The 26175-nt window shown below is 36.0% G+C and overlaps 1 protein-coding gene across 1 annotated transcript in view; it reads left to right on the top strand.

Annotated features, from left to right (window-relative positions):
• The window catches only part of SNTG2 (syntrophin gamma 2), a 60107-nt gene that overhangs the window by 1872 nt on the left and 32060 nt on the right, over window positions 1–26175 (top strand). Inside the window, exons 2-3 of the mRNA XM_062634609.1 lie at window positions 12391–12507; window positions 22629–22700. Coding sequence (XP_062490593.1) covers window positions 12391–12507; window positions 22629–22700 — 189 coding nt within the window. The remainder of the gene's footprint in view (window positions 1–12390; window positions 12508–22628; window positions 22701–26175) is intronic.

The following is a 26175-nucleotide window of genomic DNA, read 5'->3' as shown; positions in this document are numbered from 1 at the left end:
AATCAGACTTTAAAATGTCCTGTGAAAATTTACTTTAAAAGCAAATAAAATGTGAATCATATATATTTATCACAAAGGAATAAAATAAAACAAAACTTGACAATGATAACTGAAAACAGAAGAGGCCATGATCTGCCCTAGATTAATGGAGCCTATTACAGTCAGTTACCTAATGTTTGTACAAATTTGAATAGCTCTTGTTGATGCAATTGATTTAAAATTTAGAGGAAGGCTAAACTTAAGAGACTGAAGGTCACTTGAAGAGCTGCCTTGAAGAAAAATTGGTAATAGATGCACACTTATTGTTGCATTTGAGTATAGGGTTTACTGAAGAATTAAACAGGTCCTTAGGATTTCATTATTGTGTTGCCTGCGGTGAGTTTTCTCCATTACCTTTGAGTCCTTTAAGAGAAATGATTCCCAGTAATGCTTAAATCCCAGACTGTCCTTGAGAATTGTTTGGGGAGTTCTAACTATCCCAGGGCATGCCATGCTAGTTAGTCCATGTCAAAGGCTATGACTGTGCAGGGATTACACATATTTTGAAGGTATTAAATAAGTACCACTGCTGAAGCTCTGGCTTCAAGCGCATATATAACCTGTTGTCCTGGATTCAGCAGTAGCAGTCATGTTTCTCCTTCTTGGTAGCTGGTGCAGTGCTGTGTTTTGACTTTCGGCCTGGGAACAGAGCTGATAGCGATGTTTTGGTTTGGCCAAGGACTTTGTGAGCCTCATGCTCTGCCAGGGAGGAGGGGAAGCTGGGAGGAAGCAGAGACAGGACACCTGACCCAAACTGACCAAAGAGGTATTCCATACCACAGCATGTCATGCCCAGGATGTAACTGGGAGTTAGCCAGAAGGGCTGGGGAGACTTCGGAGTAGGAGGAGGTATCGGACAGAGCTTGGTTGGGCTGGGGGGGGGAGTTATCGGTTGGCTGGTGGTGAGGTGATGTATTCTCTTCCCTTGTTATTTCCTTTATCGTTATTATTATTGGTGGTAGCAGTAGTGATCTGTGTTATACCTTAGTTACTAAACTGTTCTTATCTCAACCCGTGGGAGTTGCAATCTTTTTGGTTCTCCTCTCCGTCCCTCCAGGAGTAGGGGGAGGGAAAGAAGGGGGTGAGTGAGTGAACGAATTACTTGACTGGGTTTAAACCACGACACCTGTGTAGATGACAAAGCATCTATACATTGAATACTTTTAGAAAATATTCTTGCTCCCTAAGGACAGGAGAGCATTCAGCCACTTTGTACATTATTTTATTGACTGTAGAAGATGTTTACAGCCACTATTCTCCAAATATCATAGCTTCTAATTCTGCTTGATATAATTTATTATAGTACTCTAGAGACTTGAAGGCACTTGATTCTTTGCTATCAGTAGGCAGCTAGATTGGGGACTCAATTTTCAAAAAGAGACACACTGCAGGATTGCTCAGTATATTTTATAAAGCAGTAAATTAGGCAATTCTCTGTACAGAAAAACTACTTGCAAGGGTTTTTATTTTGTTTCCTGGGTGGTTTTTTGTAACTATTATGATCATTTCCTGTCCGCCGCTTATAAAAATATAAAAATGTTTCTTCTCAGTAGAAATAGAAAATATAGATCAGATTTTAGCTAAGATTATGTATATTTTTTCTTGTGATGCTGTAAAACAGTTTTTCACTACTTCCTAGAATGTCTCTTCACTTGTTTGTTTTAATTATTTGCAATGACCACTTCATTGACATCCAGACAAAATCATACAAAAAGTGAAATCTAGAGACAAGGGTGGTAAAAGCATAGCATGTCATAGTACCACGCAGGCCAGGGCACAGATTAAAGTACAACCAGCATGGGATAGATAGGGAACAAAAAATTAAGTGCATTAACAACAAAAAGACAAAGTTTTGTCTTCGACTGAGCATATCAGAGGTCAGCCTTCACTAAACGTAGTTTTTGCAAATAGTACTAGCAAAACCAAATAAAATCTCAAAATCTCAGATTGCCTTACAAAGGGAAGTTTTAGTGTTATATATGCTTTTAATACATGGTGATATTTGAAAAACTGGTGAAAGTAATCTCATAACTATTATCAAGATAGTTCAGGGAATTTGCATCTGCCAGGTGACATATTGAAAGATAAGGAAAGGGCAAGCATCATGGCTGTTAACGAAAAAAAGAAAGAGAAGTTGGGGAATTAGACCATCAATTTAACTTCAACCTCTAGGAGGAAATTTGAAATACATAAACAAAATGTTTGTATGCAGCTGCAAGATAACAAACGAATGACTGCCCTGAAGGATTTGTGAAGAATAAATAGTGACAACCAATCTAATTTCCTCCTGTGATAGTACAACACATCTTGTGGATGGGTGACAGCCGGTTGCTGCAATGTATCTTGATTCCAGTAAGATTTATGACATTTCTTGACATTACAATATTTTAAAACAAGTATTATATAGATTTAGTTGTGCAGACTTTGTTGGATAAACCAATGGTAGGTATAAATGATTAATTTTTGAAACTGACATATTGACTAGAACTCCTGAAAATATCTGTCTTGGATTCAGTTCCCTTGAATACTTCCTTTCTGGTGCATTAGCAAAGTAAATCTACTAACTTTGCAAATATTAAATATCTGAAAATGGTTTAAAATGCCGCATTACAGATAAGAATGATCTTTACATGCTGAAGAAAAACAGGGTGGAAACCAATTAGAGTACAGTACATGTGCAAGGATAATCAAGAGTATGTGAGAGTCTGTGAGAAATGACTGGGGAAGTTGTCACTGGAAAATACTTGAAAAGTATCTGGAGATGTAAATTCTTTTAGGAAGGTTTGGTCCATCCTCCATTGCCTTGCTAGCACTTACGGAAGCCATCCCAGATGCCCCTGTCTGCAGAAGCCAGTCAGGTAGAGATTGAAAAACAATAGTCATTATTACAATTTATTAGTATGGTTTATTATTGCATTAATCTTGATAATCAGGTACAGGGCTGATCAACAGAGACCCCCCAAAAAAACCTGTTCATATGGTTTACCTTATATTCCTTTTTTCTCCTTTTTTTTTCCCCTCCCAAATAAGGAGCCCACGCACATTTTACTCCTTCACCATTGGCCCGTGTATTTTCTGATTTTTACATGCTGCTTTGGTTATTTCAGCTTTAATCTGTGGTACTGCCACCACTCTCTGTAAATCAGCACCCCTGTTTCATTATCTTTTGACATTTTTCACCCATTTTCAATTCCTTTTCATATATATCAACTGCTAGCTTATCCCCTTACTGATTTATTGGTATAGCTGCAGGCTTGAGATAGCCAGCCAACTTCTCCCTTTGCTTTATATGCAATGCCCAGCAGTCTCTCACATAGTTACCTTGTCAGTTAAATGTCAGGCAAAAGCTGGCTATTTACCTGCATGCTGTAACAACTATGCCTCTTCTGTGGCCATTGAGAAAGAGGCAAGCATCACAGGCTATACATGAGTTACTGCAAGACATGCAAAGTGTTCCTTTTGCTGTAAGGCCTTGGCAGGAGTACTGCATTTGATTTTGTGCACTATGTTTCCAAATACTGACCAGAGGTTTTCCATGGCCTCTATGGACAAGTTGAAAGAGGGGAACATATGAAAGAAGTGTTCAGAAATGGCAACTTTGTGTATATGTGTAAAACATATGAAAAGAAGCAAGGAATGGTGCCACACAAGCTACATATTTTTGTTCATGGTTTTTTGCTCCAGCTGTGAACTGTATAAGCTTTTTTTGCTCTTCTGGTCTAAAGCTAAAATCATTTTGAGTCTTTAACGGATTGGGCAAAAACAGTCCTAACTTTTGGCTAATAAGAGCAATTCATGTTTGACATAAGGACTAAAGTGTTAGAATGGATTGTTGGGAGAGATTATGAGGTCCCCATTACTAGAGATCCTTAGAACATTAAGGAAGCATTTTTAGGAATAAAATAGGTATCATAGATACTGCATTTTAGAGGGGGTAATATACTAAATTTCTCAGAAACCTATTTTCCCCTTTGTTTTTGCTAATTATGTGATCCTAATTGTAATTAAGGAGCTTTTCTAATATGGAGGGTTTCCCCATTGTTCTTCATAGCAGAACTGCTGCCACAGCTATGCCATGAACGTGTTTGCTTGCCTTCATCCTGCAGAATTAAATAAATCATAGACATGCTCTTGTAAGATCCTTTTTTTTGGTGCTTTTGTTTTTATTTTTATTTTTTCAGAAAAAAGATTGAAATGTTTTGAAAATGTATATCATGTAGCAATAAAGGTAATTTCTCCTAGTTATTAGTCTGGAAAAGTTAGATTCTTGCAGACTATAATTTTACAACTTACACCTGCAGAAGGAGAGCATGACTAAATTCCATTAAATTTGAAGACCACTAGAATCAGCTAGGTTGGAAAAGACCTTAAACATCATCAAGTCCAGCCATTAACCTAGGACTGCCAAGACCATCACTAAACCATGTCACAGAGGGCCACATCTACACAGTTTTTGAACACTTCCAGGGGCAGTGATTCCACCATTTCGCTGGACAGTTTGTTTCAATGCCTGGTCACCCTCTCTGTGAAGAAATTTTTCCTAATATCCAATCTAAACCTCCCCTGGCATAGCATGAGGCCAATTCAAGGTACGGCCTCACCACTGCCCAGTACAGGGGTACAATCATTGCCCTGCCCCTGCTGGCCACACTATTGCTAATACAGGCCAGGATGCTGTTGGCCTTCTTGGCTGCCTGGGCGCAAGCTGCCTCATGTTCAGCCATCCGTCAGCACCCCCAGGTCTTTTTCCACCAAGCAGATTTCCAGTAACTCTTCTCCAAGCCTGTAGCACTGTATGGGATTTTTGTGGCCCAAATGCAATGTAAAGGTAGAACTGAGACCTTCCTTGGTAATTGTTTTAACTTCATTTATACAGGAGGTCAGTTATGCAATTCCTAATGAAATTCTCTCAGTCTGCTTCAGAGATTTTTATCTGGTCTTCCACTTCCACTTCTGCTGAAAAAGCTTACTTTAACAGAAGTGCCACTTTAAAGCACTTAACTTTTTAACCTCTACTCAGTTAGCTAATGCGTGGTGCCTCTGTGACGTAAATACCTATTAATGCTATATTGATTTTAAAGACAAGCAAACTGAAAAGAAAACCCTGAGTCAAGAGATTTGTCAAACTCAACAAAATAAATCTATAAATAATAGAATTGTGGAAACTATGGTTGCATTTCTGAATATACCTCATGAAGTCATGAAGTCTCACAATGCTTATTAGGTAGATACATTGACAGTATGTTTGTTCATGGTATTCTCACTGTTTCTGTATTAATGAAATATTCCTATCAGATTTCTACTTGAAGTTTAAACACTTCAAAACACTGGATTCTATAAACTCTACAAAACATGTCAGATAAAGGAAACCTACTCCTATTTAAAGTAAAAATGTTGTAATGGTGTATTTAAGAGGGGTTTCTTACCCTAATATGTTTGCCAGTGGTGGTCATCTAGGTCTGTAATGTCTCTGGCAGTGAGTGGCATGAGACAATTCTATCTTTGGTGAAAAATCATGGTCTCTAGTTAAACTTTTTTTCCTGAGCTTCCCTTAGCTCTTAGAATATTAAAAAAAAAAAAAATAAAAAAAAAACCCAACAATTCTTCTTTATTCTCCTTTTCTTTGTGTATTTCGGCCTTGTGGATTGTGAAAAATATTTTAGAGTATATAATTTTCTGCACAGGTTTCTACTTTTCACATCTTTTAAAACCCGTTGCTTTTCCATTCATTATTGCCAAACTGTGATTTCACTGGATTACTACAAGATCAGTCCTTCTTCAGGATTACTCTCCAACTAAAATTATGTTAACGCATTTTTAAGCAGAATTATCATTTTATTAATTAACATGTACATGGAAACTGGTACTGAAGTTTCAGACTGAGTTTTCTTCTTTGAGAACTTTTTTGCCACAGCTGTAGCAAACAGCTATAGTTTGAAAGGTTTTCTTTTTTTTAGTTTCCCAAACTGCAGAAGAAACAATTCTAGTCTTTATTTGGTGAGAAAGAGAATGGGTTGTTAGGTATATTTTATTGTTGTTGTAATATTGTTAAAAAAAAAAAAAAAAGTAGACATGTAAGACAAAAATAAATGTGAAGGACCTGAGTTTTCCACTTTTATTTAGTTTGTTTAGTTCTTGCTACACGAAAAGTGCTGCTGATTTACTACAATATAAGATTGCATAACCAGTAAGACATCTTACTGGTACCTGTCTTCCAGAGTGAGTTTTGTGTTTTGAATCCTAACTTGAACAAGAAGGCTTTAATGAGAAAAAGCGAGTGATATTTTTCCCAGCCTCCTTGTTAAAACAAGCAAAGAGAGATGAGAAACAATTATACCCAACAAAAAGGACTCATAATCCAAATCTTGCACAGGCAGCCAATTCCTGTGACGATACACAAATTCAATACACACCTGTCTTTATACTTCCCCTCTGGTTAGTTGTGCTCTTTGTGGCATTCAAACTGTGCCCATCTTGGATTTACAGATTTCATTCTTGAGCCAAAGAACATAAAACACTTGAGTGTCACGAATTCTACGTTCCTCTGTATTTTCATCTCTAAACCATTGTGTCTTGGATAGTAGTAATTTGGACATAGCTGAATGCAATTAGTGTACAATGGAAACCATTAATGTAATGCATCAAAACTTCTAGCATTGCAAATTTGGGGAGGTTTGTTTTGTTTGATTTTATTGTTTGGGGTTTTTTTAGTAAATCATTCTCTATGTGAAAGGACTGCTCTTTTTTTCTTCCAGTATCTGTACTTTTCAAAACGTGCAATCTAACACTTGTGTTAGAAACAATGGAAAAGCTACCTCAAGATGTACTTCTCTTTGCTTTCTTAATTTTGTATTGTTCCATTGTGCTTCATAGTATGACGTTGTTAGCTTGCAGGCCAATCTGGCATCTGTTGTAGATTCTTATCCCACTTCAGTTACTTAAATGTACCCATCTGTTCTGTGTCATACATCAGACATCTACTTGATTTTCTTTCTTCATTTCCCTCTGGAGTGTTTTGCATCATTTCCTTTTCATAACTATTTAACTAAAAGTATTATATACAAAATGTACTGATTGCTGTATTAAGTGTAACACATTAAGTTTGCAGTCATTGTAGCATCTAGATGTTTTATTGCTGTAGCAAAACAGAAAGTACAAATAAGAACTTTCATTTGTCTGCTAAGATTGGATTACATTTTGTTAGTGGCTTGTTTAATCTCTCCATAATGAGCTCCATAGCTCATTTTGTTACTACAGGAACTTTTGGAAAGTGTGTTAAAACATATTAGAAAATAGCATACCTATAATGTATGGGTAATTTTCCAAATGTATGTGTAATTTTTCACAGAGTTTCAAATAACAATCTCAAATTGATTATGTATTATAGGAATAAAGTGGTGAAGGCAGTGCTAAGAATGGGACAGTCTGTAATGTTACGCCTTCTGAGCACTCCTTAAATTTCAAATGTCAGGTTTCAATCCAAATAACAGAACAGGTTTTATCCCAGCACTAATGTTCACACCCATGTACTGAAACAATTAAAATCTCAGTAGCCTACTTATGAACCACAAGCAGCTTGTTATTAATTGCCAACACTCAGTTGCTTCTGTTGTATATAGACTTTTGTTGAACTGAATAATTATTCTTTCTGCATTTCTGTGGTCTAAATGGTCATTAAGTAAACCACCAGTGTCGTGGTTTAAACCCTAGCCAGACAGCTTGTTCACTCACTCCCAGTGAGTGGTGCTGGGCTGACAGCAATCGAGCCCCCCCCCGGGCTCTCCCCTTCCCCGTTCCTGGAGGGATGGGGAGGAGGATGGAAAGAGTGCAACTCCCACGGGTTGAGACAAGAACAGTCCAGCAACCAATGTACAACACAAATCACCACTGCTACCACCAACGACAACAATAAGAGAAAATAACAAGGGAAGAGAATATAATACCACCCACCAAGAAACGAGTCCAACCCAGAAGCCCATGTCCTTCCACATAACTCCCAGTTAACCCCCACCCCGGGCATGATGTGCTGTGGTATGCAATACCTCTTTGGCTAGCCTGGGTCAGGCATCCCGTCTCTGCTTCCTCCCGGCTTCCCCTCCTCCCTGGCAGAGCATGAGCCTCACAAAGTCCTTGGTCAGGGTAAACATCACTTAGCAACAACCAAAAACATCGGTATCACCAGCACTGTTCCCAGGCTGGAAGTCAAAACACAGCACTGCACCAGCTACCATGAAGGAGAAAAATGACTGCTACTGCTGAACCAAGGACAACCAGTCAATAAGAAAGATGTATGGAAAGAAAGTGAAAAAGATATTAGATTTTTCTGATAACTCAGTAAAAAGATACATACTTTTATTACTTTTTTCAATATTTGCATAAGTTAATCACTGATTCTAATAAAGGAAGTGCTTTCATTTCCCTTTACTTTTTTAAGGTCTTTATATCTTTATAGTCAAGTATACATTGGGAATCCTCTTTTCTGTGGGTCTTTTTTTCCCTCCCAAATATTTTTTTGTTGATTCTCCCCTCTTTATATAGTTGTATACTGTTCTTCCTTTTGTTATTTTCATTTTAGTTTCACATTTTCTCCTGTTTGTTTTTTTTTTTTTATCTTACTGGATCAATTTCTTTCTCCTCCTAAATGTTTTGTAATGTCTGTTCCTCCCTCTCTTTCGTATTCATTAGTAACTTACCTTTTAGTTTGTCATCCTGATATCCCCAAGCCATGCAAATGACAGTAATGCAGCTCTACATCCAATGAGCTCATCACTTATCTGCCAGTAGCTATCCCTCTTCAGCTACCTGGCCTGACTATTGCTTCTTTCCCAAGAAAGTATCAGATTCAGTCTTTTATATCTGATGGAACAATCATATTCCATATTCTTTCCCTTCCTTTTCTCCTCAATATACAAAAATGCTAAAATGAATGAACAGAAACCTTGTCTGTCTTCTAGTTGTACTATATTTCTCTAAATGTATGTAACTGCTGAGAGTTCAATCATTACTCTGCAGAGATATTCTCCAAATCTCAAAGTGCTCTACAAATGTGCTGCTCGCTGAATATTTTACATCTTCATTAAAAAAGTAAAAAATTAAACAAGTTGATGCAGACATTCATTTTATAGGTGCCTTAGGAAGTACATAAAATGCTGCAACATTTTGTTTACTAGCACATTCATTTCTTAGGTGTTTCATGGTGCTAACAGAGAAACCATAACCTTGGGACTTACGGAGGGTTTTTTACTGTTTTGAGGTGGGTTTTCTTTTGTTTAGTTGAGGTTTTTGTTTGATTTCAATGACATTGAGCTATAACGTACTAGGTAAGTTTTCCATGTAAGTTTTTGTTTCTTTTATAAGATATAAATCAGCAGATCAATTTTTCTTATTTCTACTGTTAGGTATGTAATTGTTTCCATGTTCCACAAATTATATTGACAATACAAAGCTAAGTAATAGTTTTAAAGAAAATAAAAATTGGAAGACTTTTACTCAGTTTCTGATATCTCTTGGGAGCTATAATCGATTTAAAAACAAAAAGGGTCCTTTTATATTTTTAATGGTTCTAAAGCTTTCTCTTTGCTTTGATAGTTTAATTTTTTTTTTTTTTCTGATTGAAGCTCTTTTTTTCCTGGAATTGGATTTTTTGTTAGTCATTTCAGTCAAGCAGAGTAATATTCAGATCAATGTATTCAAAATGTTACTGAAGTATTACTGTCTGGTTTTGTGTAGTCTTCAATGAAGGAGAATGAATAGGTGACCTTAGTACAATCCATGTATGTTTAGAGTGATACCACAATGTTCTAATAATTCAGTGAGTAGAAAAGCCATTCCCCAAAATCTAGTTCAGTGAATATGGTTTTGTGTCATTCCTTGTTTTTTTTTTTTGTCTGAGGTTGAAAGAGATTTCAGCATACAGAACAGCTTAACATTGAGTTTATGGCTGTTAATAACTATAAAAAACTCTTTGTGTGGAGAAGGGCATACTTCAAACCAAGTCTCTTGATTCTGATCTAACACAGGTAGAGTGGTCACAGTATGATATGGCTGCATCAAAACCAGTAATGATACAGCTCCATTTCAGTAAAACACTTAGAACAGATGTCAAAAACAAAGTCTGCAGCTAATTAGAAAATGCAGTCTTGTGTTTGTAGTTAAATACATACTCAAGAAAATTACTCAGAAGATTAAGTGCTACATTAAATTGATGTTATAGGTTTGGCACTCCTATCACATCTTGCAGGCATAGATAAGAATACAATGATAGGGCCTTCACATGAATTCCAACCTACGGATTCTGTCAACTAGATAAATCAAGTTTTTCCTGTTAATCGTAGGAAATCACATGTATTTTGGAATTCCAGTTTTCTAGTACCATCCTGCTCTGAGTATCAACTAGGAACTTTATGGTTTCCTTCTTTCAGTATATTAAATGAACATCTTTGATTTTCAACAATATATATAGTTATATTTCTCATAATGTGTCATGTTTGCTGTAGTATATGATATTTGATTAACAACCTAGGCAAGCTGCAGTATTTATCTGTGACATAGTTTTGCCACTTGACATGGTGAATAATTCCAAAATTATTTGTTGGGTGCTGCTGTAAGAATAAATAGTGATGATAATGTTGGTGAATAAAGAACATAATAGAGCCATATCCTTTGCTTATTTATTTATCAATTTAATCAGTAAACTAGGATTTTAGCAAAGATTTTAATGGTGTTGCAGGTTAATAAATGGTGTCCGTTTGCAAGTCAGCAGTCATGATTTTAGGAATGTAGAGGAGAATATCGTACTGTTTGTGCCCTGTGATTTGGACATTATTGTTTTTGTCTGCATTATTTGGTATTATATTACCACACTAATAATATGGAATACAGTTTGTAGTAGATTATCAATACTATAGTATATTTGTTAAAGTAATGAAATATCTAAACATCCTGTTTCTAAACCTTTACTGTAGAAACAATGTTTTAATGAGAGTTATTAAATTTAGAGAATATCAATTTGAGAACTGGAAGGACTGCTGTATTTATTATGCTTTTTCTTAGATCTAGTTAAAATGTTAATGCTAGATCTCAGTAGAAGACTATAGAGGATGACTAGGTAATTATTAATTATTTATTTCTTGATAAACTACTTAATGGGAGACAGAATAGATACATTAAATAATAAAATTAGAAAACAACGTGCAAGATTTTCATGACAGAAGAGTATGTCATGCTTATTTATCTACATGCATCTATACTATTAGCTGCCCCCAGTCCATACTTGCCATCTCTGTGGTCTGTTGCTAAAATAACAACAGGTATACACACTGGGCTTTCAATAGAAAAACATTCCTGAGACCATCACATTTTCCCCAATTTTATCCATAGGACAAATGCTGATATTTTCATGCGTTTTAATGAATACCTTCTTCAGGCTGTTTCTACTGACTTCCACCAAAGCTCTCTGGGCTCAGTATATTCATAAGTGCTATGACATTTCTTCTCCTGTGTAAGTCAGTATTTTCCATACGTGTAGCCTTAATTGAAAACAAGCAAGCTTAACAATATACAGCAGTAGCTGTAAATTCAGATTGGTGTATCAGTATAGATTCAAGTACCTGTTTCAAGGGCAATATGTTTGTATTAATGTTTGCAAAATGAAGCCTAAAATGTTTTTGTTTGTTATTTTTGGTGGGTAACAACATCAATTATATTATTTTTTTATTATTATTTTTATTTTATTTTTCAGATTTACCTCAGAGGGGAAGAATACAGTTTTATCTCTTTATTTTATTTTTCTTTAATTTACCTGAAATATAAAGGCATGCATTGTAATACTGTTAGAGAAAAACTATGTAACAATTGAATTTGACTTCTAATTCTATGAGAACACATAGTGGCAAACATGAGCCTACAGACAGCTGTTCATTTCTTCAGATGTACTTCTTTAGAGGTACATCTAAAAGAAATTTCAATGTATCCAAGTTTTGACTGTGCTATAGATAATGTAGGAACATGTTTTTTATAAACTGCTGACTGAAATATTTCAGTACACCCGTTTTGCTGGCTCAAGTGGGAGTCTGCTGAGACATACACAGGTAGCTTTTACAATGGTAATTATTTCAGACCAGATTCAGATAATCTGTACTTGTAAGGTCTATTCAAGGAATTCTGACAGATTGGTGTGTTACCATGTACTTTAAGACTATAGAACTGGTGGGAAGGCAAATGTGGAGAAGTGGATGATACATCCTTTTGTAATATGACCACTCTTCTTTGTGGAAAGAATTGACCTATTCAGATATATCTTATGCTCCAACGAAAAATAGAGCTCTAATTTTCAGTTATTTTCTTTTACAGGTCATACATATGGGATGGGTAAATGAGAGACTTGAAGGAATTGATTCATCTCAACTCTACAAATTTAAGTTTCTTGCACTGAAGGGTTCATCCTTCTATATTTTCAGCACTCCACCGGTAAAAAAAAAAGTTGTATTTTTGTGACAGTTTCATTATAAATGGAAACTTGTTTGTTATGCCTGGATTTGTTTTTCCTTACAAAGTGATGTTGTCAGCTGAGATTTCAGAAGAACTTAAAACCATAGATGTCACTGTATTTCAATAAGCTTTAGATATTTAACCTCGTCCAAGGTCCTATGAAAGCCCTACTGTACCTGGATAGTTCAAAGAGCTTCCAATAAGGAGTGTTTCACTTTTTACAGATGTCAGGTTCAGATTTTTCTCTGGTTCGTTAGGCCCAATATTTCTTTATTTATTTATTCTAAGGTATTTTATAGATGTGATGATTTGGTAGTTACTCTCTTAAAGAGAAGATCCATCATGAAGTACACAATCCAAACTATTAGTAGATACTTGTGGATTTTGCACACAGGAAAGGGATTGAACTGTTTCAGAGAATCCAGTCATAAGTGTACAGTTTGAACAGATGACATCATCTTGCTTTGATAATTTACATAGCTAGTAATGAGAATTCTGTCTTACAACAGATGACTTAACTAACACTTACCTAAAAAGAAAAAAACTCTAAACCCTAACAAACATTAATTTAAAAGAATAAAACAGAAATAATCTGTAGAATTCCAAACTCTGAAAAGGTGACCCATACTTACCACATGATATTGCTTTATCCTTATTTTCCTTTTTTTTTTTTTTTCCAGGGAGCCTTTGCTTTAAACAAATAATAATAATAAAAAAAATAATGTGGAATTACAATGTTCTAATTTCCATTATGCGACTTCCTGCCAGTTGTGCTCAGAGGGTGGTCAGTCTCCATATCTTCAGCTGTTCAAAAGAATATGATCCTTTCCATGTGCACCATCAGCAATACCTTTGGGAAGTGCATACTCCTCAATACTTTTTTGTGAACCAAAATGAAAACCAATCAGTAACATTTTCTTTTTCTTTAAATTTGATTTCTAAATCCAGTGATTCCTATTCAAACATTTGTAAGTAGCCAATAGTATTCTTTTTAAAATGAGACAACAGATTTGGGAAAAGGAGGGAGTTTTTCCCCTCTAAGAATTGTTTATATGTTAAGTCAAGGAACTAAGCTTTGATTTCATTATTTCAATCCAATTAAAATGCAAAAACAATACAAAAAATATTAAACAAATAAATAACAAGCCACATGAATGCTTTTCCTTTATAAATTTTAATTATTCTTTTCAGACCTTTTTTTGAAAATACACAATAAAGAAACATTTTTGGTATAATTAAAACTACCCATCTACACAGTACTAATTTGGGATAAACATCTTCATTCATCATATTCAGCACTGTACTAAGAACAGACAAGTGAGGATGAATGGTAGTATTCATACTATGTTACTTGTCGGTATCTACTACACTCTATTGTATTTCTGCTCAATATTTTTGTGAAAACAGTTGCTTTTCAAAAAAAAATGAACAGAGGGGACTGCTTCTGTCAATGTTTTATGTCATCCCAGTACTCAGATACACCAGTAAGTGTGGCAGAGCCTATAAAACATAAAACCTGTTGACAGTTTTCTTTCTATTTATAGGAAAACAAAACAAAACAGGAAATTGGCAGTTTTCAACAACCACCCACCTGGAGAATTCAAACCTGGTCTAGAAAGCTGATTATCAGTGTCCTGGGGGGACCTCTGTCCCTGACCCCTTTATACGGGGCTCCCCAACCCATCCCACAACCCAGGACCCCACTTCAGCCCCTCCCTGCCCCAGCAATGCAGCAGGACCAGTCTTCAGCTCTCCACAGTCCTGTCATGCCCAGCCACAGGCTCCAATATTCTGGGCCCACATCCAGGCCCAGCCTCAGCCCATCCGTGCCCATGGGGATGTTCCTGGTGCCCAGAGAATGCTGCCCTCAGTCCCTATAGCTGCCCTGCTCCTTGGCGGGGCATGTCCTGGGCATGGCTGGCGTGGAGGTAACTTTCTTCACAGCAGCCCATATGGCACTGGGTTTGTGATAAAACAGTGTAGTACAGTGTAGTACAGCAGTCAGTGTTTTGGCTGATGCTGAGCAGTACTTGCAGAGCATTCCTCTCTGTTTGTCACACTGCTCACCCAGCGAGTAGGGTGAGAGTGGGCAAGGGGTTGGGAGAGGACACAGTCAGGGCAGCAGACCCAAATAGACCAAAAGGGATCTTATGTCTCATAAACCATCATGCTCTGCAAGAAAAACAGGGATTTGGTCTTCAAAAGTAGCCATTGCTTGGAGACTGGCTGGGCATTGCTCTGCTTAGTGCAGGCAAGGTATTTAAAAAATTGATTGCTCTAGCACAGAAAGACAGATGTTTCGACTTACTTGATCTTTAGAAGGTTAGAGTTTAACATGTTTTATTTCAGATATGTTTCTACAAAGTTACTGCTACTTGTATATGCACAGTGTAGTGTATCAGTGTATTAATATAGTGGGCACAGAGTAGATGACTTACAGTTATCTTTAGTTGTAATGACCTTACACATAACTTTGCAACTGCTTGTAAAAGGATCTGATACAATTTCTACTCTTTTTCTATGTCATTGCGTGAAAAAGATTATATGAATGTAAATACAGCTGCTAACTTTCGTTAAAAATGAAAAACATAGTTAGCCGTGGGCAAAAATTAAAAAAAAAGAAAGTGGAAAAAATGTGGATATTATAATATGAAAGAAATTACTACGAAAAATAATACTCTATTTATACTCCATTTCAACAACATCTCAGATGGTGTTTCCAAAAATGTAGAAGCTTCACCATAAAAGTAAATATCAAGAATTATGTGATTAACAGAGAATGGTCTTTCTGCATCCCTAAAGTGGCTTATCTGAATGTATTTAAGAAATTTCCTTTACAGATTGGTGTATTAGAATTATGACACATTTCCGAAAACTTCAGATGCAAAAAACACAGCTGAATGAATAGAAGTTATTATTGTGTCAATGTTAATATACAAGCAGTATTTTATTACATCCTAAAAGCATCTGATACATTTCTGTCAGTTTTCAGATCTTGAAAAGGTTCTGGATTCACATTCTAGAAGAAATTGTGGAGACAGTATTCAAAACTGTCCTCCAAAACGAAACTACTTTTTTACGTCACTGAAAATTTCCAGAAAAATGCAATGTTCTGGTTTTATGGAATACAGGTTATATATATGGGAGGTTTTTACTGGTTCATTTTTATGTCTTCCACGTAGTTCACTGGCTTTTACAATCAAGTCTTCAAAGTAGCCATATCTTTGTATCTGTTTTGTTATCCTTAATTACAAAACTATCTTTTTTCAGCATGATTAAATAAATAGCCCTGAAGTGGTTTATGTGAAGGCAGCTAAGCAATCACTCCATGTGGTGCTTACAGTTTTAAGAAAAGGAAGAAATACAAGAATTATGTGAAAGTAACAAACATCGTTCCACCTGTAAAAACACTACAGAGAAGAAACTTGCTCATATAATGTAATTAGCACATGAGCAGTGCTTTGAATGTTAGAGAGCACTGCTATATAAGTTCTAAGTATTTGTAATTTCATACATTATAATGTCAATGTAACGTGTTAGGAAAGAGGTAGCAATGACTTGGAGAGTGTAGACGTAACCGTGAATACTTTTGGTGAACTTCCTAACTCTACACACAATTCTTCATTTAAATTTGTTTACATATTTACTAGGATATGACTGCTCTTTAGTGTGTGTTTTGTACCATCAAGTTTAATTTGGTTTGGAAAAATTTAGACTTCTTACACTGCTATATCATAGTTCATCTCAAGAACATTTCTTAATTTTTTTTTTTCCTTTTCAATATCTTTTAGGGTTTTTTGTGGTTTGTTTTGTTTTTGTTTTTTTTTTAATTATACTTGGCTCATTTGTTTTCCATTGAAGAGTGGAGAAACCAGTGAAATTAATTGCTCCTGAACTAAAACTATTTAATCTTTTGCCTAAACCTTTTTAATACTTCTAGGTGGGTCAGATGTTTCAGCTTAATTGTCAGATAATGCAGCATTCTCTGTATTCCAGTAATAAGTACTACAGCCATTTTGATCTTTTTTTTTTTTCCCCTAAGTTTTACTCTTTAAATGTATTCTATTTTACTTGTGTATATATATATATATATATATATATATATATATATATGGGGGGCACTGGAGAATTCTACATACAGATTCACTGTTCACAGAAATTCCAACATATTAGCTCCCTTTGACTCTAAGGAGTCTGGAAGTATGATTCACTTTTACATGCACCCCATATTTATGTCTCATGTCTAGTCAATCCTTTAGTGCTGATACCTGAATAGTCATGGAAGTCTTTTACACCTATATTATAGTTGCAGAATTCTCTACTAGGAAGTAACTTTTTCAGTTCTTTGTTTACTACATGCATGTGCCAAAATGAATTTAACTTTATTGTTTTCTCTATTTTAAATGATTACTTTACAAATTAAAATCAATGATTAACAGACTTTTAAAGCTAAGTATATTTGAGATTACTTGGACTAACTAGGTAAAACTAGATGTTAGAAGTTTGTTTATTCTCGGAAATCTAATGTAATGCCAGTTTTTAAAATATTAAGAACTACTAAATTCATGCTGAAGTAAAAAGTACTGCAATATTTGGCACTTTTTTAACTCTACATTCTTACTTTAGTCTCTCACTATGGACTTAAAATTATAACTTTCAATTCCTGTTTTTCTATATTTGTTCCTTTTTATTATCTTTGTGATCAGCTCACTGTTATCTGTGAGTTACAAATATGTTATTTTGGAGTCTTTTTGAGAGGAATAGTATATCCAAATATCTACAAACCCAAGTATTCAATATATCACATAATCATAGAATCATAGAATAGTTAGGGTTGGAACGGACCTTAAGATCATCAAGTTCCAACCCCCCTGCCATGGGTAGGGACACCTCACACAAGACCATCTCACCCAAGGTTTCGTCAGCCTGGCCTTGAACACTGCCAGGGATGGAGCATTCACAACCTCCCTGGGCAATCTATTCCAGTGCCTCACCACCCTAACAGGAAAGAATTTCCTCCTTATATCCAATCTAAACTTCCCCTGTTTAAGTTTTAACCCGTTACCCCTTGTCCTATCACTACAGTCCCTAATGAAGAGTCCCTCCCCAGCATCACTATAGGCCCCCTTCAGATACTGGAAGGCTGCTATGAGGTCTCCACGCAGCCTTCTCTTCTCCAGGCTGAACAGCCCCAACTTTCTCAGCCTGTCTTCATACGGGAGGTGCTCCAGCCCCCTGATCATCCTCATGGCCCTCCTCTGGACTTGTTCCAACAGTTCCATGTCCTTTTTATGTTGAGGACACCAGAACTGCACACAATACTCCAAATGAGGTCTCACAAGAGCAGAGTAAAGGGGCAGGATCACCTCCTTTGACCTGCTGGTCACGCTCCTTTTGATGCAGCCCAGGATAATACATTGTGTTAGGTAAGCAATTGGTCTTCCAATAAAAACCTAAAATCATAGAATGATTAGGATTGGAAAAGACCTTAAGATCACCTAGTTCTAAACCCCCTGCTGTGGGCCTCATACTAGACCATGTAGCCCAAAACTCTGTCCAACCTGGCCTTGAACACTGCCGGGGATGGAGCAGTTACCACTTCTTTGAGCAACCCGTTCCAGTGCCTCACCACTCTCACAGTAAAGAACTTCTTCCTTATATCTAACCTGAACTTCCCCTTGTTCAAGTGTGAACCCATTGCCACCCTGTCCTATCACTGCAGTCCCTGATGAAAAGTCCCTCTTTGGCATCCTCGTAGGCCCCCTTCAGATACTGGAGGCTGCTATAAGGTCTGCACGCAGCTTGCTCTTCTCCAGGCTGAACAGCCCCAACTTTCTCAGCCCATCTTCACACGGGAGGTGCTCCAGTCCCCTGATCATCCTCATGGCCCTCCTCTGGACTTGATTAAACAGTTCCCTCTTAAGCTGGGGACATCAGAACTGCACACAATACTCCAAGTGAGGTCTCACAAGAGCAGAGTAGAGGGGCAGGATCACCTCCTTCGATCTGCTGGTCACACTCCTTTTGATGCAGCCCAGGGTGTGTTTGGCTTTCTGGGCTGCTAGCGCACACTGAAGCCGGTTCGTGTTCAGTTTCTTATTGACCAATACACCAGTGCTGCTGTGAATCTCTTCTTTGCCCAACCTGTAGCTGTGCCTGGGATTGCCTCTACCCGGGTGTAGGACCTTGCACTTGCCATGGTTAAACTTCATGAGGTTGGCATCAGCCGACCTCAGAAGCGTGTCAAGGTCCCTCTGGATGGCATTCCTTCCCTCCAGCGTATCGACCAAACCACACAGCTTGGTGTCATTGGCAAACTTGCTGAGGGCACACTCAATCCCACTGTCCATGTCACTGATAAAGATGTTGAACAGGATCAGTCCCAACACTGATCCTTGAGGGACACCACTCGTTACTGGTCTCCAATTGAACATTGAGCTGTTGATGCATGTGACCATCCAGCTAATTCTTTATCCACTGGCTAGTCCATCCATCAAATTTCTAACAATAACATTCAGCTACTGTTGGTCACAAATTTATATATTAGATAAACAAGAGTTAAAGTGGAAGCTCAGTGAATGCTAATTTGTACTTCCATGAATTTTTACATTATTTTTGATGCTCTTTCAGGACTAAACTGGTATGAGTGAAAGTATGTCTTATTAAGTGACACATTTTAAATATTTATTTTTCAAAACATTTTGTCAAATGCTTTACTAAAAATAATTACCTTGTTATGCTAAAATAATCCCAAGAAATTGCAATGTATGGAATAACTATATTCCAAGTGGAAATAATGAGAAAAACTTATTGCTTAATAAATATATTTCAGTATCTTATTTATCTTAGTTACTTATCATTACCTGGTTATTAAATGCATGAAGATAGAGAAGCCTGAAATAAACTGAAACATCCTTTAAGGCAAATGAAGGATATTGCACTTTTGTGAACTTTTCTGGTTCTTTCTATTTTTTCTTGTTGACTAGAAGTATAAGATCATTTGTTATTTTTTTTTTAAACGCAATTTATAACAATGACATTTTGAACTTGGATATACTATGATAGTTCTGAGAAAATTATAAATAATGTCAGCTGTCTCTTTGGATTCTAGTATCCCTTTGTAATATGTTTGTTTCCCCTCCTTAAAATCCCTCTCAACATGTCATTCATGTTCTTCTGATGACCTTGCACACTATGATATTCAGACTGTTTCACTCTTGGCTATAAGTAAAGTAGCCTTTCCCTGACATATTCAATAAAAGAATCTCTTGGTTTATATAGGTAACTGCTGGCAGTTACCAGCATCAATAGCTATCTTTGCTGAAAAAGTCATAAGAGGTTACAGAGTCTAAGGATTAAAGAGATGCACAGGATAATGGGGAGAAGGCTGAAGTATTCAGAGTGAATTTAATGGCACAGCAGTGTCACCGTTATTCGTGGTAGCAGCATTAGAAGCAGCAAAGAACCCTAATAGTTTAAATTAGTCTTCAGGAATCAAAACAAAGGATATGAGCAAATGAAAGTTCAGTCATGTCCCAACAGCTTTTAGGTTATAGTCTGAATCATTAAATTCAGTCTCATAAACAGCAGATTAAGTCAGTGTTTATGCTTTTATATCTTGTCTAACCACTGATAGGCATGAAGGATTCTCCTACTTTTAACTGAGATAGATTAAAAAGATCTTTCCCTTTGAGAAATTCAAGACCAAATAATGAACTAGCCAGCATTCTAGGCTATAAATCTCATTTTGCAATGAGCATGAAGATGTCTTTTGAGGACCAAAAGTAATGGGCCAAAGCCTGTATTATTTAATAATTTTCTTTTCAAAACACTCATCAAACTGAAAAATATTTCCCTGTAAGTACAATTAAGCAAAAACCTGCAGTACTTGCTGTATGTGAGCATGATTAAATGTGTAATATTTCTGTATGAATCAGCTTTATAATTACTCAGTTTTAGTTATTTCTAAGCATGTCTTATTTCTTACGTGTAACAAAACTTAAAAACAGAACTCAGATAAAATCCTGAATGGACCTTCCTAGAGAGAAAAAAGTAACAGAAATCTAAAAATTAGAAATCTATGACTGAAAACTAACATATTTTATGACGTGATGGGAGGACAAGTACCATACCTGAAATTGTTTTTATTTTCTAAAACAGCTAACATTAAATTTAAATTTGATGAAGTTCCTTTAAAATGGTACTTAGGACTTTTTAAGTTAACAATATGTAATGTTTCAAGCTTTAATCTATGATAAGAAATTGCTCATAATAAAGCGGAAAGAGAAAGTACATAACATGGTTTTACATACTCTATCACATGCATTGTATTCAAGAGATGTCGTTTGATTGTTAAAATATAAGAACTGTCAAATGGAGAACCCTACGAGTCCGTTTATATCCTGAAAAGATGTTGTGATAGAACTTGCTTTTCCAGAGGTCTTCAGTCCCATTTGCAGTAGGTGATTCATCTCAAATAAATTTAGTCATCTCAAAGATAAAGATCTAATCTAAAGTTAGAGACTAACTGGGAGAAAGGGCTACCTTTTTTGTTTGGTTTTTGTTTTTTTCTTCTTTCCCAATATGTTGGCATTAAGATTAGTTTATCAAGAATTAGGTTAGGTTGTTAAGATTAGACACTGTTGATGTCTAAATTTAGGTGGGATGGTTTCCTCATTAGAAGAAAGAATTCAGGTAAATTCTGAAACACTGCTTTGAAACACATAGCTGTGAGATCTACTCAATAATTAGTTTCAGTTGTAGTGGACATAACAGCATGTAAGATTAGAAATAAAGCTCACATTACTCCTCCAACAGCACTCTGAAATAACATTTAACCACAATAGAAGTCACATCAGTCTGCTCCTAAGTGCTGTGCTGGTTTAGATTTTCAGCATTTTATTATAATTTTGATTAATGGTTTAGAATTTACAAGGACCTGGAAATTCAACTTTAAAAATAAATTTAAAAAAAAAAGCCCATGTTGATCTTCATGCAAAACATCAGGAACAAGATTATTATAGGTGAACTATGTGCCACTGTGAATACAGAGAAAAAGAACGTGATACTGAATGTCATAGTATTTCCTAGTTAAGTTTCATCCACAGAAGCCAGATGTTTTACAGCCTAATTTTGCTTTAGCTAAATAATTTATTTTTTCTGTTTTCTTCATTTTGGGAGGCAGCAGTAACAGGAAAAAGCTGCATGTGCTGCAGTATTCCAGTTGCTCTTAGAGTCACCAAAACACTTATACCCATGTATTAAAAGCCTCAGAGTTACAGTTTAGTCACATTCTTCACATATGCAACCATTCCTGTGCATTCACCGAGAGCTACAATTTTGCTCAAAAATATGTAAGCAAAATAATGTATATTCCCCTTGTATTTTTCTTATGGAACAACATAGGCTAGGTTCTGTTTTTAAAAGAAAACAGGTATTACATTATATCATGAACTAGAATTTAGGGGAAACTTCAAATATTCTAATCATTAAATTTTAGCAGCCTATCATGTCAACAGGATAGAGTAACGAAATCAAAAGAAAAGCAAAACTGTTTTTTATGTCCATTATTAAGCGCACAGTTTACACTCTTAAGTTCAAATTTTGCAATCACCGCCCTTTTCAGTTTCTAGTATAAAGATTAAGATATTGGTGCCTTAGTGTATGTAAACTCAAATATGAAATTAGGAAGGCATCTTGGTCTTTTGATTGTAAGATTTTTGTAAGATTGTAAGATTGTATGACTGGGTTTGATACTCTGGTTTTTCTGTGCTAGCATACTGGAAAATAAATATATAACTCGTCAAAGAGATTACAAAGATGTTTCCATCATACTGTAGTAATAATGGGAAAAAAAATCAATTAAATATCTTCTAAAGAAAATCATCTAATTATAGTAAGACTCCTGTAGATGCTGTTTCTGTAAAAATTGAATGCTCTTTGACAGTCTTTTCTAAATGGTGGATATTAAATATAGTAATTTGCCTATATTATACTTAGAACATCCATAGAACAATGATGGGAGAAATATTTATTTTTTTTATCTGTACATGATTTTAGCGTAATGAATGTGTTCCTATTGTTTTCTTTTGATATTGTAGGTAAGCACACTAGACTGGGTACGAGCTGAAAAAATCTATAACCTCTGTGAGGTTCTATTTAAAATTCACAAGGTAGGTTTCCTAACAATTACAATGATATTATTTAGTAAAGAAAGCTTGCCTTTTTCTGTTAATTGTAAACTCAAGTTAATCTAAACTAGGAGCAGGTAACATTCAAATAGGGCATCTGTTGTTAAAAAAAAGTATTTGTAATTGCTAGTACATTAGCTATCTAAGGATGAGAAAATGGACTAAGCTCCAAGTCCGCAAGTTACTAAAATGCTTCCATTTTGAAGAAAATTGTCAATATTACAGCTGGTTGTATAAAGGCATCAGCTAAGCATAATGAAGCTGGATATCACATTTTTCTTAGTGGGTCAGATTTTTCAGTGAATGTGATGAAGATTGCTATTACTGTAATTCCTGATCTATACAAAGATACTTTAGTAATTTCAGTAATTAGAAGTATTAAATTATGTCCTTTTCAGATCACGTGTAATTTCCAAATATTATAGTGGGTTTGACCAAAGGATAACATGGTGTATTTGTGTGCTACAGAATTCTTCATTATATTCCACCACCTAGAGACAGCGTCATGCTTTCTGTTTAACTTGTTCCATGAAAGGATTTTGGTCAAAACCTCAGTAGTCTGTTTAAAGAATTGACTTACAGAAGATATTTTCTAATAAGTTGTATCTGACAGATTAATTTATTTCTCTACCTGCTAATCAAACACTGCTTTGCAGGTGAGGTAAGGCTAAGATGAGAGCCTAAGAGAGTAAAACCAAACATATTACCAGGAAAAAACAAACAAGCAAACAAACAAAAATATTGGTCTTTTAGGTTGTGAAATATGGACTCACTCCTCTAAACAGGATAATGAGGTTTTATTGAGGGACAAAGTCAATAAAGCAAAAGCAACAGTGCTGGGCACATGACTGTAGCCAGACGCACGAGTGATTAGCATTTGTTACAGGTTTATATACTTTCACTATTACATTAGTTGCATGCATATTCATAATTCCTGCATATAGGCAGGGAATATTATAACTAGCTCCTGGAACTTATTATCATAAGTCCCCTCCTCTTGGCATCTGTGCACTGCTCTTGGGTGATTGTGAGCAGGGGTCTTGAGGATGAAGTGAGCAGTCTTCCTCTTGTGAGTAGAGGTCTTTAGGGGTCTTCAAGGGTCTTCAAGATGAAGTAAGCAGTCTTCCTCACAGTGTACATTTCACCTTTGGCACAGTTGGACGCCCCAATAATCACACAACTAGCTGAAACCAGCCATATCTGCAATTCTGATAACTATAAATGATTTAAAACAGTGTGACTTTCCTGCAAAATTTATTGCAGGATGGACAGACAAGGGGTATCCCAAGCTGGCAGATGTTTGAGAGGCTCTGTCTCTAAATTAACTGATAAGCAGAAGGATGGTGTGAAATAAGTCATTCATGTTTAGTGGGACCACTAAATCCTGTTATCTCACCACAGACTTACAACACAAACGTTGTTCTTTAAAACTAAAGATACTTTAGAAGACTAGTGTGAAACAATTAACTCATGTTTAGTGCAGCCACTACATTCCACAGACTTACAACATAAACATTGTTCTCTTTCTACAACCTCAGTTAAGCTAAAAAGTACTTTAACTATGATTTTCAGGCACTAGCTTTTCTTATATCAAGCCCCTCCCCTCTTTCTTTTACCTTTACAAATTCTTTTGCTATGTGACTCCGTTTTACTCTAGAGTTCTGGCCCTTTTTAACTTGTTGTCTAATCTTGTGTCTTTAGCGAGATTTGTTTCTGTTATTGTAAACTGGTCAGTTATATCCACATAACCACACCTATGATTTGTGAAAGCCAATACATTTATGTGTTTATCACACAGATAAAATGCTGTTTTCACTGAAAAATTACAAAGCAGCTTTATTTCTCACCAGCTGCTGTCCTCTCTGCTGTTCATCCTTCAACCCTGTACTAATGTGGAGAGGGAAGGCTGTTGCTCTGTTACCTGTACAGATCCTGACCTAACATTGCACCAAAGGAGAACAGATTAAGTTTTTTGGGTTGGGTTTTCTTCCGGATTCAACATAGTTATTCAGGACAATTTACAGAAAGAAAAAAATAAAAGGAAACAAACAAACAAAAAATTCATAGACCTAATAATAGCACTCCATTCTCCTTTATTGCCCTGTTCACCATAGCAAGGAGCTCTCTGTAGCCCTAAACATCCAAATTCTTCAAAGAATGGGGTGACAGGGGGTTCTGTGTCCTGATTGCTCAAACTAATTGTCCCAAACTGACTTACAGAAACACGGGCATGCTTTCTGCACCAGTTTTTTTGACTGATTCAAAAACTAAATAAAAAAAAAAAGAAACTGAAAAAGTGATGAAGTTACAGCCGACAGAAAAAGGAGCACACAACCAACAGAGAGCAGATCAAGGAGCACAGGGAATTTGATAGAAATCTACAAAAAAAATATCTCTCAAATGAGCCTACATCTGCATTTTAGAGAGTTATCAGTCCCTTTAACAAGCTGCTATAAGAGCTTCTGCTGATGTCAGCTGCCAGTTTTGCAGCTCATCACTACCTGTTCTTATTCTGTTGTAAACCTGCAATCATTGAGTGGGAATGGGTTGGGGTGGAAGGGGGAGGTTCTGTCCATTAATCTATTTTAAAATTTACTTTCTTCTGATAAATAAGTCAGGCAACAATGAAATATAAACTCATTGTGTCTCTTGAAAAAATTTTGCTGTGGTTTGAGTTTTGGATTTTTTCTTCTTTAAATGCTGCTACTGCTTTAAAACTCAGTCCTTCCTTGCATATTCTCATATTTTCAATCTATCCTTAAAGCAAATACTGTGCTACTTTTTCATTAACAAAAAGCAGTGGGAAATAAACTACCCAGGATTCAACTCTTTAATGTTCTTGACATTTTAGCAAATGAATACTTAATTGCCAGTCTTCATGAATACATTAGTTAAAGTGCAAAACCTCAAATTCAACTCTTTAACCTCTTTTCTGTTGATTCTGTGGCATAAATGACAGTGAGGCAAACTGAGCAAATCCAAAAAGATAGGAACAAATCCTAAGCAGTTAGGATTTGTACACTGGAGACTGAAAGATGGAGTTTACGTCGTAAAAACTGCCATTTGGGAAGAGTATTCCTAAGTAGTTTCAGAAGCTAGTTCGAACTAGTGCAAAGCTGTGGTGGAGACTGCTATTGGATCTTTCCACAAAAGGTGGGTTTTAAGGAGAGGAGCATCTGTTACACACCTTGTCATCTGTGTTTATTATGACACAATAGTTAGACATGAAAAATAAGAATCCAATAAATCCAATACGGAAATTACATTTTAAAACAAAATGTTTGCTATGTTTTAGATTTGTGTGTGTGTATACATGCGTATAGGTACACACTTGCATTTACAATCATGCATATATCTTATGCTGTAGTTTATTCATGGACTTTTAGTAGTAACAAACAGATGACTGAAACCATAATCACTTTTATCACATATGTTTCTTCCTGTACCTTGCCTCATA

Source organism: Pezoporus occidentalis, unplaced genomic scaffold (assembly GCF_034315485.1).
Source record: "Pezoporus occidentalis ecotype Australia unplaced genomic scaffold, CSIRO_AGI_Poc_V1 ctg43, whole genome shotgun sequence".
Classification (NCBI taxonomy): domain Eukaryota; kingdom Metazoa; phylum Chordata; class Aves; order Psittaciformes; family Psittacidae; genus Pezoporus; species Pezoporus occidentalis.
Note: the sequence above shows the minus strand (reverse complement) of the source record. Positions and strands in the feature narration are given on the sequence as shown.